This window comes from Otolemur garnettii, unplaced genomic scaffold (assembly GCF_000181295.1).
Source record: "Otolemur garnettii isolate 467f Iridium unplaced genomic scaffold, OtoGar3 scaffold00001, whole genome shotgun sequence".
Classification (NCBI taxonomy): Eukaryota; Metazoa; Chordata; class Mammalia; order Primates; family Galagidae; genus Otolemur; species Otolemur garnettii.
The window spans coordinates 19,509,453-19,527,854 of record NW_003852396.1 but is presented as its reverse complement, the minus strand read 5'-3'; the positions used below and the strand labels follow the sequence as shown (position 1 = coordinate 19,527,854).

Genomic DNA, 18,402 nt, shown 5'->3' with positions numbered 1-18,402 from the left:
GCCGCCGCCATTTTGTGTCTGTGGAGAAAGAAGCTTCTGTGGCGGCTGGAAGTGGACGGAGATCACCCGTGAGACGGCGGCGTTTCATACCCGAGGTTCCCCCTGTGTCGTCCCCCACCCCCCCTCCGCGGTCAGCATGTGGTGAAGCCGGAGCCGCGAGAGAGCCGGGGAGAGGAAGCGGAGTCGGAAGGGAGGCGGGGTATCGAGCGCGGCTTCAGCTTCAGCTGCGGCGGACCTCGGAGGGGGGCCGCGGCGCAATGTCAGAGCAGACGCCGGCCGAGGCCGGTGCTGCGGGGGCCCGGGAGGACGCCTGTCGGGATTATCAGTCGTCGCTCGAAGACCTGACCTTCAATAGCAAACCGCACATCAATATGCTGACCATTCTAGCCGAGGAGAACCTGCCCTTCGCCAAGGAGATCGTCTCTCTCATCGAGGCCCAAACCGCCAAGGTTTTTATACACCCCGCAGCCTCCTATTCTTCTAATACTCCCTGATTTTAGTGTCAGCCTCATCCCAGGTCTCGCTTCTATCCAAAGGGGGACAGCGTTCCTCCTCCAACCCTCCCCTCCCCACTCAGGCTCGGTCTTCGGCCCTGGCTCGGAGCGTGGGCCTCTCGGGGGGAGGGCGTGGGGGAGGATGAAGGGTGGAGTCCCACTTCCGCTCACCAGCTCCCCGCCTCGGCCACCGCTTTGTGTACCCCGACACTCGCAGGCTTCCAGCAGAGCCCTCTGGGGTGGGGGACTCGGAGGCAGTTTGTGCTTTGGGAAGAAAGAGTTAAAACGAACCATTTTAACCCCCTGGGAAGGTGGGGAGCGGTTTCCCCATTTCCCCCCGCTACCCTTTTGGGTAATTATGCTCTCTGGGTTGGAAGGAGGTGAAGGGGGACCTGGGAGCGAGCTGTTGGTGGGTGGGATTAGGAAACTGGCCCCGAGTGGAGCAGCCGCCTGTTAGGAGCCCAACATGGCGCCCGAAAAGCACATGATGCGAAAGGGAAGAGAGGAGAATCCATTCCCTGCCAGCCAGGCAGCTGCTCACACCCGTCAGCCCCACTTTGGGGTGGGGGCGGCGAGATAAAACTTTTATTCTCCTATCGGAGGGTCTAATTTGTCCCCAAATAGGGGCAATTGGGGTCGAGGGTGGGGCTTGGGTGGGGGAGGACATCTTATCCAACCTGTAGGTGGAGAACTGGCCCAGTGGGTAACAAGTACTTCTAGTTTCTCTGAAAAGTTCAGTCCCTTCTCCTCTTCCTTTTCTCTTTTTTTCTCCCTTCCCTGGTAGTGAAGGCGTGCTTTTCTTCACCCCTTGACAGAAGTGGTCCTTTGCCACCTTATATTTCCCTGTAGTCCTCCTCTTCTGTGGATTCATGTGGAAGCGATATGTCATTTAAGTAAAGTTATTGTTAAACGTAGTTATAATGAGTTTTAATAGCTTCCCAGTACTACGTTTTAAGTTATTTTTCAAGCTTGTACTTACGGTTTAGTTTTTTCTAGTTGTTAGTGATTGCAATTATCAGGATGAGCCTCCTTTTAGCAGAGTGAACCCCTTTTAAAAGGCCACTTTAACAACAACCACCAATATATTGTTTAGAGACGGTTTCTGTCTAGTGTAAAACTGAGTGGTCTGACTTTAATAAATGGTTTTGAAATGTGTGACTGGTATTATAAAATTTGTGAATAAAACATATAAAATATGTATTTGTCTTTTTTATTTACCTTTGTAAGGTGTAGAATCTGTTTCCAAGACTTATTTTTATCTACGTGGTTGTGTGTTTTAAACAAAAGTCTTTAAGTGACTTGGGTTCATTCTTCTTTAGGTTCCATCCACTCTTTTGGGTAAATCTGTTCACAAGATACACGGTTTCAAGTGGTCCTTTCATACCTTAATTTAAAGAGGACAAAAAATAAGGTTTCTTTTCTTTTTTTTTTTTTTTAAGGGTTCGACAGGTTTGTCATGCTCAGCCTGACAGCTAAAATAGCTAAAATACAAGTCTTCATTCACCGTTTCCTGTGAATGTGTATGTAAAACAGCTGTTTTGTTTTTTGTTTAAAGTATGAGATTTAAAAAGGAAGCATTTCTCATACTCAACATCAATCTTATTATACCACAAACATGTTGGACATGAAATCTTAGCTTTTGCCTTGCTAAAGGCTAAACTTGACAATAATGCCTTTTTTTAAAAAAAAAGCACTTGCATTTCTAAGTCAATAACATTGATTTTTAGAAAAAACTAATTACTTCAAATTACGAGTATTAATATCCCACAGTGCCTGATACTTAACCGGCTCAGGTTGTCACTCAGCAGTTTCCTTGCTGATTTTTAATGGATCCAGAAGATCTTCGAGAACTGAAAACTAAATGCTGAATATAATGACCACATAAAACTCGTGTTTGTGTATCGCTACACAGTGGTGAAAATAGATGGACTATTTTGCTGGTAAAAGACAGCTGCAATTTTGGGGGCACACGTTTCCTGGTTATTTTTGTAAAGCCAGATTGAGGAAAGATGTGAAAATCACTTTGGGGGACCAATCTTTATCTGGGATGGGATTGAGGGTGTGGGGAGGGATTTTCCGTCATTTGGTAGCAAACTGGCTTGGTTTTGTGTTTCTGGAGGTGAATGTTTGTGTCCTTATTTAGCATCTCAGCATTACTAAACTTTTAAAATTCACACCTAATTTGATTGCTTCCATGAGGCAGTAGTAGTGAAAAAGGGCATTACATATAAGGATTTCACTTGTACAATAAAAAGTAGCCTGCTGAACAGATTTGGGTGTTAAAAGAGAGCCTGTTTATCTTCCTAAGTACAATAATGACTAAAATGGTGTAAAACATGACATGGTAAGATAAAGACACAGCAATAAAGCATTTGACATGTTGGTACTTAATGTAGTTTACCCAAATGCAGTGGCCTTGTGGACCCTGTTACTAGTACCTTAAAAAATTTTCCATACAAAGTTACTCAAAGGTTTCCTTAGCCAACTTACGGTTGTAAGGGTGTTATCAGAAGCAAGAGCATTTCCACACACTTGTATGGGCAATTGGTTTTGTGAAATATGATGGCATTGTGTACTCCAGAACTGTGAGCCTACCCTAGCTACAGGTAGCTATGGGTTTTATTCCGGGGTAAGATTCCTATACACATGGGGTGGGTAAAGGGGATAACCTCTTTCTGTTGTTACTTTTTTTTTTTTTAATGGGTTCTCCTTTGGAGTCCGAATTAGAAAAAAGATTATATGGTATGTCTTAATGCTCCTCAACAAGTCTGTGAACCTGCTGATGCTTTCTGGAAGCTTGCTGTGCCTTAAAGCCAGTGATGGGTAGGCATTGCAGTTGAACTGGGGCAACGTTTTTTTTGTTTTTGTTTTTTTTTTTGCACTTTGGAAAGGGCCACCTGTATCAGCATCATAACACTGGCTCTGCACAAATTTAGAAACTCTGATTTGTGCATGTCAGAGGAAAAATATTTCGACGGAGAGTCCATGCTGTGAAGAAAATCTTCAGGACAAATACTGGTTTCCAGAGTCAAGTTCAACCTGGTTTCGGCTGCTCCATCCAGTTTTTCTTATTACCACAAACTTGCACCTTCCTGCATGTTCATGTGCAAGTTTTAAGTATTTTGCTATTGACTTCATACGTGAGGTGGTTTTTAATTTGTTAATTTGGTTATAGAGAAGTAATCCTAATGATTTTACAGGTAACAAAAGCTTCGTAGACTTTGACATATAAAATAATGCCTGTGAAAATTAGGGTTTTTACCAGAGGTCTAAAAACTACTTCAAGGCACACCATTCTAAGTTAATGGTTCCCAAAGCTGACACTTGGATTACAGAAAATAATTTTCTCTTGCCTCCCCCTTTTTTCGTCACAACATGGGTATTTTACCACATGAATTTGAAATTCCATCGAATGTTAAGTGAGTGTACCAGAAATTACAGTTTTTCATCCTGGTTATTCTGAGCTTTGTGTACTCAACTGAAGATCATTGTTAGAAATGAGAACTTGAACATTTAAGTTTCATAAAGGTTAATATCAATTCAAAAGTAGTACCAACAAAAATTGAGGTCTGTATTATAGGTCTTAAAAACTCACTATTGAAAGTAATTCTTTGGTGGCAATTCGTCATACTAAACTTCTCAGTTTCTTTTTATTACTTCAGGCTCCTTCCTCAGAGAAGCTTCCTGTTATGTACCTTATGGATTCTATCGTGAAAAACGTTGGAAGAGAGTATCTCACTGCCTTTACTAAAAATCTAGTTGCAACATTTATTTGTGTGTTTGAAAAGGTATATATACATTTAGAAACATTTGAATTTTAAAAACAAAATTTGTTCCTGATTAAATAAATACTTGCTTTGTGTTGGGTTTTCTTGGGTGGTAAAATGTTTTATTCTTTTGGACGTTTAAGTACTATTTCATAAATGGCTAACTTTAATTAGTTTTATGTTAGGTTTTAAAAACAAAACTAGGGCTTTACATTCATTTAAGAATAGATGAGTTTGCTCTTAGAATTGTGTTTTTTTAATTGAGTTTGATTGAAGATGTATTCCATCACTAAAAAGTGGGCAAAAAGATAAATTATCGAGAATACTTCAAATTTCATTGTTTAAATTAATAGTGCTAGGATAGTGACTTGTTCCTGTCTTTAAAAAAAAAAAAAATGGGGAAAGCAATCCTTCAGTGTGTCTCAACCTGTGATTGATGCCTGAAACTTCTGGTTTTCTTTTTTCCCTAGAACTGTTTACTCTTTTGTTACTTTGTTCAAGTAATTTGTATGTTAATGTTGTGGGTATATGTGAGTGCTGACCGGTTAATTGCTTTAGGTTATTTTGGAAATACCTTTTTTCCCCCTTAGTGTTCAGAAGAAAGGCTTGTTTGTTTGTCTAGTGATTGTACATGTAAATTCTTAAAATTACTGTAATTTGGTTAATACAGCATTATGTTGAGGAAGACAGAGGATTTGCTGACATAATTACCTATGGGTCAGGCTTTATCTTTTGCACAGAACAAAGGGCACTTAGAAGATACTTAGGTTTAAAGATTGTAGGCATACAATCTTTTAAAAGTTTAAAAATTGGTAGTTTTTCTTAAATTTTAGTAGATGAGCACCAGTTGTGTTGGTTGTTAGATTTGTAAAACTGGGATTTTTCTTTGGAAAGACTGTTGGCAGATTTTACCTGTTTGTTAGAACAGAAAATGTGTAATTGCTACTTGAGTAATTTTTTAAAAGTTCTTAGAGAAATAATATAAAGAGAAGAAATTTGGAAAGTTAAAATTCAGATAGCATTAAAAAGATGGTTAATTGATACTGTATTGTAGACATTTGCAGAATACTACTTAACCTGAGTCTATAGTCTAAGGAAAAGCTTAATCAACTGGTTTCAGTTTCATTATGTTCAAATTCTATTGGGGTATTGGAAATTATACCTTTACTTAATCTAATTGGGCATTAACAATAGTTGATAGAAATGATCTGTAGAAAATGACTTCTAAGTTATACTTAAGACTTTATTGTGTGTCCTGCAGTTGAAAATCTCAGTTTTCTCAAGTACTAGGTTTCTCTAATAGTTAATTTTATAAAAAATTGTTACACCCCTTACAAATGTGAGCAGATAAGTCAAATAACACTAAAGCTTACCAATGGTTAAGATTTTGTGAATTTCAGTTATTAAGGTCCTTTCTACTCTGCAAATAGCCTTTTCATAGGTACTAACCTATTGTATTGCAAAAAGATTGGTTAGTGAGATAGTGTTTTAATTTTAACTTTGTACTACCATGTTGGTAATTTAAAAAATTTCAGCCATCTGGTAAATCAACCATTTTCTAGTTTTATATTTTGTCCAGAGTGAGAGTAATGTTAGAAATACTATTATACCAAGCCCTAAAATGTAGAAATGTTTTGTATGTACTAAGACTTGCCTAGTTGTTGCTTGCATGAAGTCCAAGTGATAATGACTTTAATCATTCTAATGGTTTTTGAAGGAGAAATTTCAATATCAACTTTATATTTGCAAAACAAATGCGCCTTTAGTAAATTATATATATTTACCAATGGGTAGTACAGTTATGTGTTCTTAATGTTCTGTATAAAGAGGAGGTATTTAAATAGTTTTTATACTTAATATTCAAAACATCCTATAGTAACTTAACAAGCCATAGAATTGTTCTGTTGTTCTAGGTGGATGAAAACACTAGAAAAAGTTTATTTAAGTTACGTTCCACATGGGATGAAATATTCCCTTTGAAGAAACTTTATGCCCTGGATGTCAGAGTCAATTCATTAGATCCTGCTTGGCCTATTAAACCTCTGCCCCCCAATGTGAATACATCTAGCATCCATGTGAATCCTAAATTTTTAAATAAATCGGTAAGTTTTGACATAAATAGTATATAATGACTATCAGATTTTGAATTCTGTGAAACTTACTGCCAGAAGGCAAAAATGGAATACCCTGTGCCAAATAACTTCAATTTGAAAAAATAATAGTATTATATACTTAAGATATATTCACTTATTTAGGTATTATATATAACATTTATTTTGGGTTTTAAATTCCTGAGAAGTTTTCTGTTATAATTAAGACTGTAGATAGCATTAAGAGTTAAATTGATAACTTTAAGTTACCCCTTAGTTTTCTTTTTGGCTATGATACCTTTTTCTTAACAAATTATTTTTTCTTACAGCCTGAGGAGCCTTCAACACCTGGCACAGTGGTCAGTTCCCCTAGCATCTCTACTCCTCCAATTGTTCCAGATATACAAAAGAATCTTACCCAAGAACAACTAATACGGCAACAGTTACTGGCAAAGCAAAAACAGTTGTTAGAACTTCAGCAGAAAAAGCTTGAGCTCGAGCTAGAGCAAGCTAAGGCACAACTGGTAAGTGGGGGAGATTGGTATTTTAAATACTTTAAACTTCTAATAGGGAAACAATTATTTTGTGTTTGGATTGTATTGACATGTTATTTTTATTAACCATACATGCTTTTTCCACTTTATTTGAAAATGAAAGTATATATGTTAGACCATATTTTTACAGCCTTATTGTAAAATTCACTTGATTGAAAACTTGTATACTATTTCTTCCAGTAATTATTCGGTTAGATTGCTATATTATAAGATAGCATCCTAATTTGTTCAGCCATTAGATTATGTAGACTTAATATTTCATTTCAATATAGTAGGTGTGTTGTAAATATTTTGCGTAATTTTTGATTTGTGAGCTTATGCTTCATGAACAGAGATCAGGCTTCCAAAGTCTGCACAAGAAATGCATCACAAAATTAAGGAGTCCAGGAAGATTTTATGTATTTCTATGCATGATTACCTTATACTAAGTTATCTTATTTAGCTTTTGAGTTTGAAAGAGAAGAACTATAGGAACGCAGAATTGTATAAGTTCATTAACAGTACCATTTTGAGAGAAACTAAATTTTGTTACTTAGGATTTATTTAGCTGTATGACACTCTGACTTTTGGGCAGCTGGAGTGTAGTGCTTTAGCAATTTCCTTGAAGCAGTCTGGCTCAGAATCTTGAATAATTAGGAAGAGGTAATTTTTTTTTCATTCTATTTGGAGATTATAAAATTTCAATGTAAAGGACTAGTAAGAAATATTGGACTTTCTCTTCATTGTAATCCTAATTTATACATTAGACATATACAATGTAAATACCACGTTGAGTAAATAGATTTATTGAATAAAGCGTTATATTCTTTTGTTTTCAGTTTCTTGATAAATAATCTACATGTTTCATTGTATTAACATAAATATTTATTTGTATTTCAGGCAGTTTCTCTTAGTGTTCAGCAGGAAACATCCAACTTAGGTCCTGGATCTGCACCTTCCAAATTACATGTTTCACAAATTCCCCCTATGGCAGTTAAAGCTCCCCATCAAGTTCCTGTGCAACCTGAGAAAACCCGTCCAGGTCCATCCTTACAAATTCAGGAGTTGAAAGGGACTAACCGGGATCCCCGTCTTAATAGGATAAGCCAACATTCTCATGGAAAAGATCAAAGTCACAGGAAAGAATTCTTAATGAACACATTGAACCAATCTGATATTAAGACAAGTAAAACTGTACCCTCTGAAAAACTAAATTCATCCAAGCAAGAAAAAAGTAAATCAGGTGAAAAAATAACCAAGAAAGAACTTGACCAATTAGATTCTAAATCTAAATCTAAATCTAAATCACCATCACCTCTGAAAAACAAATTATCTCACTCAAAAGACTTGAAAAATCAAGAATCTGAAAGTATGAGGTTGTCTGATATGAACAAGAGAGATCCAAGATTAAAAAAACATCTTCAGGATAAGACTGATGGCAAAGATGATGATGTAAAAGAGAAGAGAAAAACTGCAGAAAAAAAGGATAAAGATGAGCACATGAAATCATCTGAACACAGACTGGTTGGAAGTAGGAATAAAATCATAAATGGCATTGTACAAAAACAGGATACAATAATGGAAGAATCAGAAAAACAGGGGACAAAACCAGGGAGATCAAGTACTAGAAAGCGATCAAGATCTCGGTCACCCAAGTCTCGGTCACCAATTATACATTCCCCAAAGAGAAGGGATAGGCGGTCACCCAAAAGAAGGCAAAGGAGTATGTCTCCAACTTCAACACCCAAAGCTGGAAAGATTCGCCAATCAGGAATTAAACAGTCACATATGGAAGAGTTCACACCACCTTCCAGGGAAGACAGAAATGCTAAGAGAAGTACTAAACAGGATGTTCGAGATCCAAGGCGAATGAAAAAGTGTGAAGAGGAACGACCACAAGAAACTATAAATCAGCATTCTACAAAGTCAGGCAATGAACCAAAGGAGAATGTAGAAAATTGGCAAAGTTCCAAGTCTACCAAACGATGGAAATCTGGTTGGGAAGAAAATAAAAGGTATGATGATATTTTTGGTTAGTAGGATAATACTTTAATAATGACTGCTAATTTAAAAATTGGGACATGTTTAATAGTACCTTGTTTTTCCATTTTTGTGGATTAAATACTGTTGTTATTCATATTTTACAGAGAAGGAAACTGAAGTTTAGAAAAGTTAGATAATCTACCTAAGGTTGTAATCCAGGACATGCAAGAATCAGAATTTATATATTTTTCCTGATTTCATATTTTGTGCTTTTAACATTTAATTTTTTTGTTACATATATCCATTTTAACCATATCTTTTGAAAAGAATCCTTAAATATCATGTTGAGTATTCTTTAAAAAATATTTTTAACTGACACACTGCTTTTATGATTTCAGCTTACAACAGAGTGATGAACATAGTAAATCGCCTCATCTAAGGCATAGGGACAGCTGGTCAAGCACTAAAGGAATTTTGTCACCCCGAGCCCCAAAGCAGCAGCAGCATCGATTAAGTGTAGATGCCAATCTTCAGATTCCTAAAGAGTTGACTCTTGCAAGCAAAAGAGAATTGCTTCAAAAGGTAGTTATTATGATTAGTTCTATGAGTCATTATTCTCTTTAGTCTTAGTTTAAAAAAAAAATTACTACTTTTTATATTAAAATGTTTAATTTCCTTTTGTCATCCCTGTGCAGACGAGTGAACGTTTAGCATCTGGTGAAATTTCACAGGAAGACTTCCTTATTGTTGTGCATCAAATTCGACAGATATTTCAGTATCAAGAAGGTAAACATAGATGCAATGTACGGGATAGTCCTACAGAAGAAAATAAAGGTGGATTAAAAAAGAAACCTCTCTTATCTGATGCTGAATTAACCTACTATGAACATAAAGCAAAACTGAAAAGGACACAGGTTCAGCATTCATTTCCAAGACTTGATCTCTTAGATCCTGATATTTTTGACTACCCTTTGACTGATGCCTTGTTGTCTGGAATAGAATGTGAGCCATCCAAAAGTAAACATGCAAGTAGGAATAGTGGAGCACAGTTTGACAGAAAAGAACAATTTAGTGAAAGAGCAAGACGTCTTTCTCCTATATCTGGGAGTCGTACTTATGCTGAGAATCTTTCACCCCATGAGGGCCGGAGAAGACATGACGAGCAAGTCTCTGCTAAAGGTAGAAAAAGTTAAATCAGATTATGCCTATTGAATCACAGAGCAGTGAAGGGAAAATGAACAAGCTAAGTGGGGATGGATTTTTATGACTATTCAGACTACTTGTTTTTTTTCCCATCTATTTTATGTTTTTTCCACCTAAGAAAATAGAAGAGAAGGTACTAATTACTTTTTAAGGCCCGTTTTGTGTCAGGTACTTCACTAGGTTCTTTTATATGTAATTTTGATTTCATCCTCACAACAACCCAATGAAATATATTAACCCCATTTTATAGATAGGAAATAAAACTAGAGAGGTTAACTCAGTAGCTCTCAAGGTCAAATAATTAGTAAGTTGAAAGGATTGGGTTTTTTTTTTCTTTCACCCAGGTTTGTCTGATGCTAGAGGATATTATTTGTCTGCTGTTTGATGTTGTCTGCCTCTTCCTGCCCCTCTAATATAGTGAGGTTGTTATGTATATCTTTGGATAAACATTTATGTGAATATAGAAAGACAATTTTGAGATAATTTGGTATAAATTTTGATTTAGTGAAAATAATTCTTTTTTCTTAAAAGGTGTACGAGAAGAGCAGAGATCGCCATTCAATGATCGATTTCCACTTAAGCGACCTCGATATGAAGATTCAGATAAACCTTTTGTAGATGGCCCAGCAAGATTTGCCGGTCTAGATACAAATCAGCGACTTACGGCTTTAGCTGAAGACAGACCGTTATATGATGGACCTAGTAGGCCGTCAGTAACGAGAGATGGCCCAACCAAGATGATTTTTGAAGGACCTAATAAATTAAGCCCTAGAATTGATGGACCTCCCACACCAGGTTCTCTTCGGTTTGATGGGTCACCAGGACAAATGGGGGGAGGAGGCCCTTTGAGATTTGAAGGACCACAAGGTCAGCTAGGAGGTGGATGTCCTTTGAGATTTGAAGGTCCTCCAGGACCAGTAGGGACGCCTCTGCGGTTTGAGGGGCCAATTGGTCAAGTAGGAGGAGGTGGTTTTCGGTTTGAAGGTTCCCCTGGTCTGAGGTTTGAGGGATCTGCAGGTGGTTTGCGATTTGAAGGACCAGGGGGCCAGCCTGTGGGTGGTCTCAGGTTTGAGGGACATCGTGGTCAACCTGTAGGTGGTCTAAGGTTTGAAGGACCTCATGGTCAGCCTGTGGGTGGACTTAGATTTGATAATCCCCGAGGTCAGCCTGTAGGTGGACTCAGATTTGAGGGAGGTCATGGTCCATCAGGGGCTGCAATTAGGTTTGATGGACCTCATGGTCAGCCAGGAGGAGGGATCAGATTTGAGGGCCCTTTGCTACAGCAAGGAGTTGGAATGAGGTTCGAGGGCCCCCATGGTCAGTCAGTAGCTGGTCTGAGATTTGAAGGACAACATAATCAACTTGGTGGGAACCTTAGGTTTGAGGGTCCACATGGTCAACCAGGGGTTGGGATCAGGTTTGAAGGACCTTTAGTCCAACAAGGAGGTGGAATGAGGTTTGAGGGTCCTTCTGTACCAGGAAGTGGTCTGAGAATTGAAGGGCCTCTGGGTCAGGGTGGTCCAAGATTTGAAGGTTGTCATGCTTTAAGGTTTGATGGACAGCCAGGCCAGCCATCACTCTTGCCAAGATTTGATGGATTACATGGTCAGCCAGGCCCTAGATTTGAAAGAACTCCTGGTCAGCCAGGCCCACAGAGGTTCGATGGACCACCCGGACAGCAGGTTCAACCAAGATTTGATGGTGTACCTCAAAGATTTGATGGTCCACAACACCAGCAAGCGTCAAGGTTTGATATTCCTCTTGGTCTTCAAGGCACAAGATTTGACAATCATCCTTCACAAAGGCTTGAAGCAGTATCTTTCAATCAGACTGGTCCATATAATGATCCACCTGGCAATGCTTTTAATGCCCCGTCCCAAGGACTACAGTTCCAAAGACATGAACAAATATTTGATTCACCTCAAGGACCAAATTTTAATGGACCACATGGTCCTGGAAACCAGAGTTTTTCAAGTCCCCTTAACAGAGCTTCTGGACATTACTTTGAAGAAAAAAATCTTCAGAGTTCTCAATTTGGAAACTTTGGCAATTTACCTGCTCCAATAACAGTAGGAAATATTCAGGCACCTCAACAGGTAAGTTTGTTATAGTTGTATCCAGCTAAATTAACTATTTTTTAATGTTTTAAAAAGGATTTGAGGAAGGTTTTCAAAACCTAGTTTACTGTATAGATTGGAAAGAAGTTTTTAATGTACTCTAAAACCTCACTTTCTAAGGAAATAGAGTGAGAATCTTTTGGGGATGAAAACTGAAACTTAAATCCAAAACTGGTTTTAGCTCTTCTAGGATACAGAATATTTCGGTCATCATCCTCAATCCCCATTTTTTTATTTTTGTTTTTGCTTTTCCACTGGTCAACCATTGTAGAATTGTGTTTCATAGGTCTCTGGTACATTTTAGAACTATTGAGCTCTGATATATTTTAAAGTAGACATAGAGCTGATTATTTAGACTGTTCTTTGACCTTTAGCCTAAGTTAAATAAGAAAATCAAATTGTCCATGCTTTTACAGTCTGCAGTTTTTTTTTTGTCCTCTCCCTACTTTTTATACCCACTCCAAACACAGTTGTTTGATACTAATAATGTGTCAATGCAGCAAATTTGCTATTTGCCTTCCAAGTACAGTCTGGTTACCTAAATATGTATAGTTATCCATTGGTGTTTTTAAAGTGATGGTCATACAATTTATGATTAACTCATTTAGCTCATTTTGAATTTCTGCGTTTGCATGCCTGCTGGAATTTACCTAGGCTAAGCTTACTTTTGTTTTCAATCAGCTTTTGATACTTTCTTAATAATAGGACAAATTTATGATAGTAAGATTACATGGAAGATAATATAAGTGATTTGTAAAGCACATTATGAGCATTACTGATAGAAGGTAGTCTTCTGTTCATATCCAATGGTTGGAAAAAACAGTTGGCCTGACTATATTTATTCTGTTGTATGCCCTTAAAGAAGCGATGTCGTTATTGACACATATTCTAGAATGGGACTTTACTTACACTTTATACAGAATTGGTGGGGTTTTTGTTATGTATATACAACACTGAAAATTCACATGGATACTGAACAAGACTTATAAATGGATATTTATATAGCAACAAAATGCAGAAGTCCTGCCTTCCTCTGGACTTACAAATACTATTATTTGTATACTAGAACAGTTCTTGCTTTCTGACTATTTTAATTTTTAACATTCCCTTTGACATCTTTTATAGTCTCCCTTGTAATCCGGCCATAACTGTATTCAGTAATGATGGCCAAGCAAGATAATCACCTTGAGTTCAGATTGCTCATTAAAGCAATAATTTTGATACCTGTGGAAAGTGGTCAAGGGTCAGGGATTCTAGGCTCAGCTTTGTTGCTAATTAGCCCCTGTGATTGTGTATAGAGGTCACATTGCCCTAGCCCTGTTACCTTTCTAAATCTTTGTTACTTTATCAGCCAGGCCTTCTGATATCTATGGATATTTTTATGTGATTAGAATGTTAAAGGTCTACTTAAAATATGGAAAGGACATTTTTAAAATCAAGGTTTATCTTAAAGGTTCTGACTGGTGTTGGTCAGCCAGTGGCTTTTGGCCAAGGACAACAGTTTTTACCAGTTCATCCACAAAATCCTGGGCCATTTGTTCAGAATCCTTCAGGTAAGCACTTTCTGAACATTGTTTTTCAAAAGACAGTTACTGTTTTGTTGAATAGCTAAACTAACTTTGTCAGTTTTAGAAAATAATTTTTAGAGAAGGTACTTTAAAGAACTTTAATTTGGCTAAAATGTTTTTATTCCTATTTTAAGTTTGTTTACATTGTTTACATTGTTGCTGATGTGTGTTTACATCGGCCCACTTTATTGCCAGAGATGGTTAGCAGGATTTGTAGACCTAAAGAAAGAGGGAAAGAAACCTACTGGGTAGAAGCTGGGAGGTGGAGTGGGGCGTGTGATGTGTGTGTCTGCAGTAGAATGAAATAAATGACAGACCTCAGAAATCTGTTATTTGATCTTTTGAGTTTATGTTTTGTATGTGTATGTTATGACATAGTAAACATTTATTAAGTGAATACTGGGGAACACTGCCTTACAAAGTGGATCCACTTGTATGTTTTTTATTGGTACTCAAATAGAAAAAAACTGATTTCCTAGCCAGGTCATCTGATGAGTATCTTTGTTACTACAGGGTGAGATATAACTAATGCTGGATATAAGAGCTTTAAAAATGAATTTTAGCTTTATTATTTGGTAAATGGAAAGCATATAAATTATGGTGATTTGTTACATAACTATAAAGTTAATATATTGAGAACTAGCCTAACCAAATAGTAGTGCTACTTTCTAAATTTCTGAATTATTGAAAAAGCCATTTTCAGAAATGTGCTTTAGTATAGCATTCAATTATTCAGTTTACAAATTTAGGAAGTTTTCCAGAACTTAGAAACTAATTAGGTAAGTCCTAACAAAGCTCTTTTATGCATTAGTTCTTAAATTGTATTATCTCAATAAATTTATTCAGTTAATTTGAAAGCTTTTTATTTTTAATTTCTAGATGGACAAATAGGATCAATTAGTTTTTGTTACCACTATAATGAAAAGGGAAGAATTTGGGATCTAAAGTCCAGAAGACAGGAGTAGAATCTTCATGCTGTCACTTAATAGTGGGCATGGTTTAAGGGAGTATCCTCCCTCTGATTTAGTTTCTTTCTCTGTAAACAGGATATGGTAGTATCAGTATTAGCCAGGGAATTTTTGGTTCTGAGAGAATCAAATGAGAGATAGTTTATATTTTCCTTTAGAACTAAGTGTTTTTTGTTGAGTAGAGGATTTGTTGTACTAAGATTAGTGGTGTGAGATAGAGTGTAAAAACTATAGATTTTATGTTTCCATTTACAGCATATACACACATAAATACATATGTATTTACAGGGTATAGTAGTGTCATAGAATGAATCACATCTTATTCCTTATTCCCTTGGGTTGAAGTTCTCCTTAGGAGAGGTATAAATGGTATGTTATATTCAGCTTCTCTTTTCAAGGTTCTTTCATTTGAAAGTAAAAACGTCTTTTTCCCAATAATAAATAATAGTCATGTTCATTTATTCTTTCAGACCTATATTGATCATTTACTGTATGTTAGGCATTGTGTGAGGATGAATTTAATAAGGTTATCCTTCAAAGAGCTTTATAGTGTAGCAGATATATTGATTTTTATTTTATTGTTTTTGGTTAACAGATATTGTGTAGTGTATATAATGCTCTTGATCACTGAACTTGGCTGCCCTCAGACATATGAATAGCCGATTATATCTCTTAGATATATAAGTAACAAATTCTAATAGAATGTAAATGTTAGAGTAGTTTCTGAAGTGGCTATTGTAGTTAACTATCAAAATAGATTTATTCATTCATGCATTCAGACATTTAATTTGAACAGACATTAATTAGGCTACTGTATGTATTAGGCACTGTGATAAATTCAGAGTATAAAGTGATTAAGGTTAGGGATTATGTGTATTGTGAGTGTTAATTAAATTTCTGCCATTAAGAGGGACTTTTAGTAATTTTAGAACTTTGCTCTAGAAGTGTAGTTGAGGTACATCATAGTGATTTAAATACATTAAAATATTGTTTTTATAGTGTTTAGCAAAATGTGGAATTGAAATGGTTCCTCATCAAAGAGGATTCCTCACTTACCATAATGAGATTGTTAATGCTTTCCCTTTCAAGTTATTGAAGCTTTAGTAAGCCTGAGCTTCTTGGCAAGGGTAATACAATTCAGTAAAGGTCACAGGGGCAGGTGTATTCAGAGTTACATAAAATATCACTGTTTTCAGGTTAGTTTTCAACATTTGTCCTAGAACATATTTTCAGGTGGTAATAATTTATTGACTTAATGAAATAATTAAACCCATTACTAATAAGATTTTGTTAAAGTTACTGTTGGTAGGACACATCTTGAAGAAAACTTTGAAAAATGCTCAGTATAAGTTATTTAAGTTCTACTTTTATGCCCTGTGTGGAGGCTGAAGTGGGTAGATTGCCTCAGCTCACAAGTTCCAGACCAGCCTGAGCTAGAGCGAGACCCCATCCCTAAAAAAAATAGTTGGGTGTTGCTGTGGGCACCTGTAGTCCCAGCTACTCAGGAGGCAGAGGCAAGAGGATCTCTTGAGCCCAAGAGTCTGAGGTTGCTGTGAGTTATGACGCCATGGTACTCTACCAGGGGTGACAAAGTGAGACTTTTTGTTTCCAAAAAAAAAGTTCTACTTTTACTTTAAGAGTATTATTTTCTTTAAAGGAGCCCTTCCTAAGGCATATCCTGATAATCATCTCAGTCAGGTGGATGTAAATGAATTATTTTCAAAACTGCTAAAAACAGGAATTCTCAAATTGTCTCAGCCTGATTCAGCGACGACACGTAAGTATGATCTTATATTTTATGTACACAAAGCTTCATTGAATTTTAGAGATGATGTTGATATAATGATACTGTGATAAAGGTCCTTAGAATAATCAAATTCTTTACATATACTTTTTATTTTTGAAAGTGGTTTATAAAGAAATTCTTTTAAATTTTGTAAGATTGAACTGTTACTCTGATAGTGGGCATTTGTTTCAGTTAATGAAGACTTCTGTAGATATATAGTTATTGCACATTGATTTAACTTTTGAAAATAATTAGAGTATTGCTAAAAATACTTTCATGAAGATTGACTTTTAAGAGATCAGACCTAACATCACATATCAAAATAAAGAATTATATTAGGTTCCTTAGCAAATAAACTTTAGATTAGAAACACTAAATAGATTAGGTAGACTTTTTTTATATGCTTACAATACTATACTGATCCTCTATGAAGAGTACATGGAGAATGGTATTGAGAAATTTGTATGTCTCTCTTCTCAATTGAAGAAGTAAATGAAGTTGCTGCTCAGCCTCCCCCTGAAGAAGAAGAAGATCAAAATGAAGATCAGGATGTTCCAGATCTTACTAATTTTACAATTGAAGAATTGAAACAGTATGTAATCTAATTTTAATAACAGTGGATATTGGCACTATTAGTGCTATTTCATTTTGTTGTCTTTTTTTTTTTTTTTTTTTTTTTTGGTGAGACAGAGTCTCAAGCTGTTGCCCTGAGTAGAATGCTGTGATGTCTCACAGCACAGCAACCTCCAACTCTTGGGCTCAAGCAGTCCTCTTGCCTCAGTTTTTCTATTTTTAGTAGAGATGGGAGTCTGGCTTTTGCTCAGCCTGTTCTTGAACACCTGAGCTCAGGCAGTCCACCCACTTTGGCCTCCCACAGTGCTAGCATTATAGGTGTGAGCCGCTGCACCAGTATCTTTTTTTTTTTTTTTAATGTAGTAAAACATACACATAACATAATCTTTGGATAGCCTATTTTTAAATTTCCTTTTAAAATATGTATGTTTCACAAGTACTTAGGCCAAAAGTCCACCCCCAAATTTTCATTTTTGTATCTGTGGTTGGTGCAGAAAATATAGGGAATTTAAATAATAGGTTCATATTGATAATTTGTTCATACGTTGCTCTGTATTTTTATTTTTAAAATCATTTTTTCTATATTGATATTCTTATACTTTTGAGGTTTAGAAATGAGACTTTTATAGTCCAGCATTACAAAAAAAATGTTCTTTGTTGTTTGACAAGGTTTTTACTCTGTTGCTTGGGGGTAGGTAGAGTGTAGTGGTATCATCATAGCTCCCTGCAACCTCAAATACCTGGGCTTAAGTGATCCCTTGCCTCAGCCTTCTGGGAAGTGGGGATTATAGGCCTGCACTATCACACCCTGCTAATTTTTCTGCTTTTACAATAGACAGGGTCTCACTCTTGGTAGGCTGGTCTCACACTCCTGGCCTGATGTGATCCTCTCTGAGTGATAGGATTATGGGCATGAGCCATTGCACCTGGCCTGTATTGCTTATTTATTACTTCTATAAAAATAGTTTTAAAGCTGTTTTCTAATATATGGATTAATTATATCCTTGTGAGTACTTTATTAAAAAACACATGAATTTTACTCTCTCTTTTACTGATTAAAAAGAAATCAGTATTATTTTTTTCAAAGTAATAATTTCACATACTTAATAATAGATGACTTCTCTTTCTTCTGCTATTACTCTTCACCCAACTCTGTCGCCCAAAGGCAACCATTTTTTAAAAAAACTCTTCATTATTTAATGGCATTTATCTCTTTATTTCTTTTTTTTTTTTTTTTTTTTTTTTGAGACAGAGCCTCAAGCTGTCCCCCTGGGTAGAGTCCCGTGGCATTGCAGCTCACAGCAACCTCCAACTCCTGGG

The 18,402-nt window shown here is 36.5% G+C and overlaps 1 protein-coding gene across 4 annotated transcripts in view; it reads left to right on the top strand.

The window, feature by feature from the left end:
- The first annotated feature begins 257 nt into the window (after positions 1-257).
- Positions 258-18,402, top strand: part of PCF11 (PCF11 cleavage and polyadenylation factor subunit) — a 24,476-nt gene continuing 6,331 nt past the window's right edge. The window contains exons 1-11 of one of the 4 annotated variants that reach the window (XM_023511814.1): positions 258-449; positions 4,157-4,282; positions 6,175-6,363; positions 6,681-6,875; positions 7,785-8,899; positions 9,266-9,449; positions 9,563-9,653; positions 10,602-12,166; positions 13,641-13,740; positions 16,381-16,500; positions 16,999-17,101. In XM_023511814.1, coding sequence (XP_023367582.1) covers positions 258-449; positions 4,157-4,282; positions 6,175-6,363; positions 6,681-6,875; positions 7,785-8,899; positions 9,266-9,449; positions 9,563-9,653; positions 10,602-12,166; positions 13,641-13,740; positions 16,381-16,500; positions 16,999-17,101 — 3,980 coding nt within the window. Of the gene's footprint in view, positions 450-4,156; positions 4,283-6,174; positions 6,364-6,680; positions 6,876-7,784; positions 8,900-9,265; positions 9,450-9,562; positions 10,047-10,601; positions 12,167-13,640; positions 13,741-16,380; positions 16,501-16,995; positions 17,102-18,402 lie in introns of all 4 variants that reach the window. The other 3 variants (XM_003780858.3, XM_023511809.1, XM_023511804.1) reach the window with 3 other exon arrangements.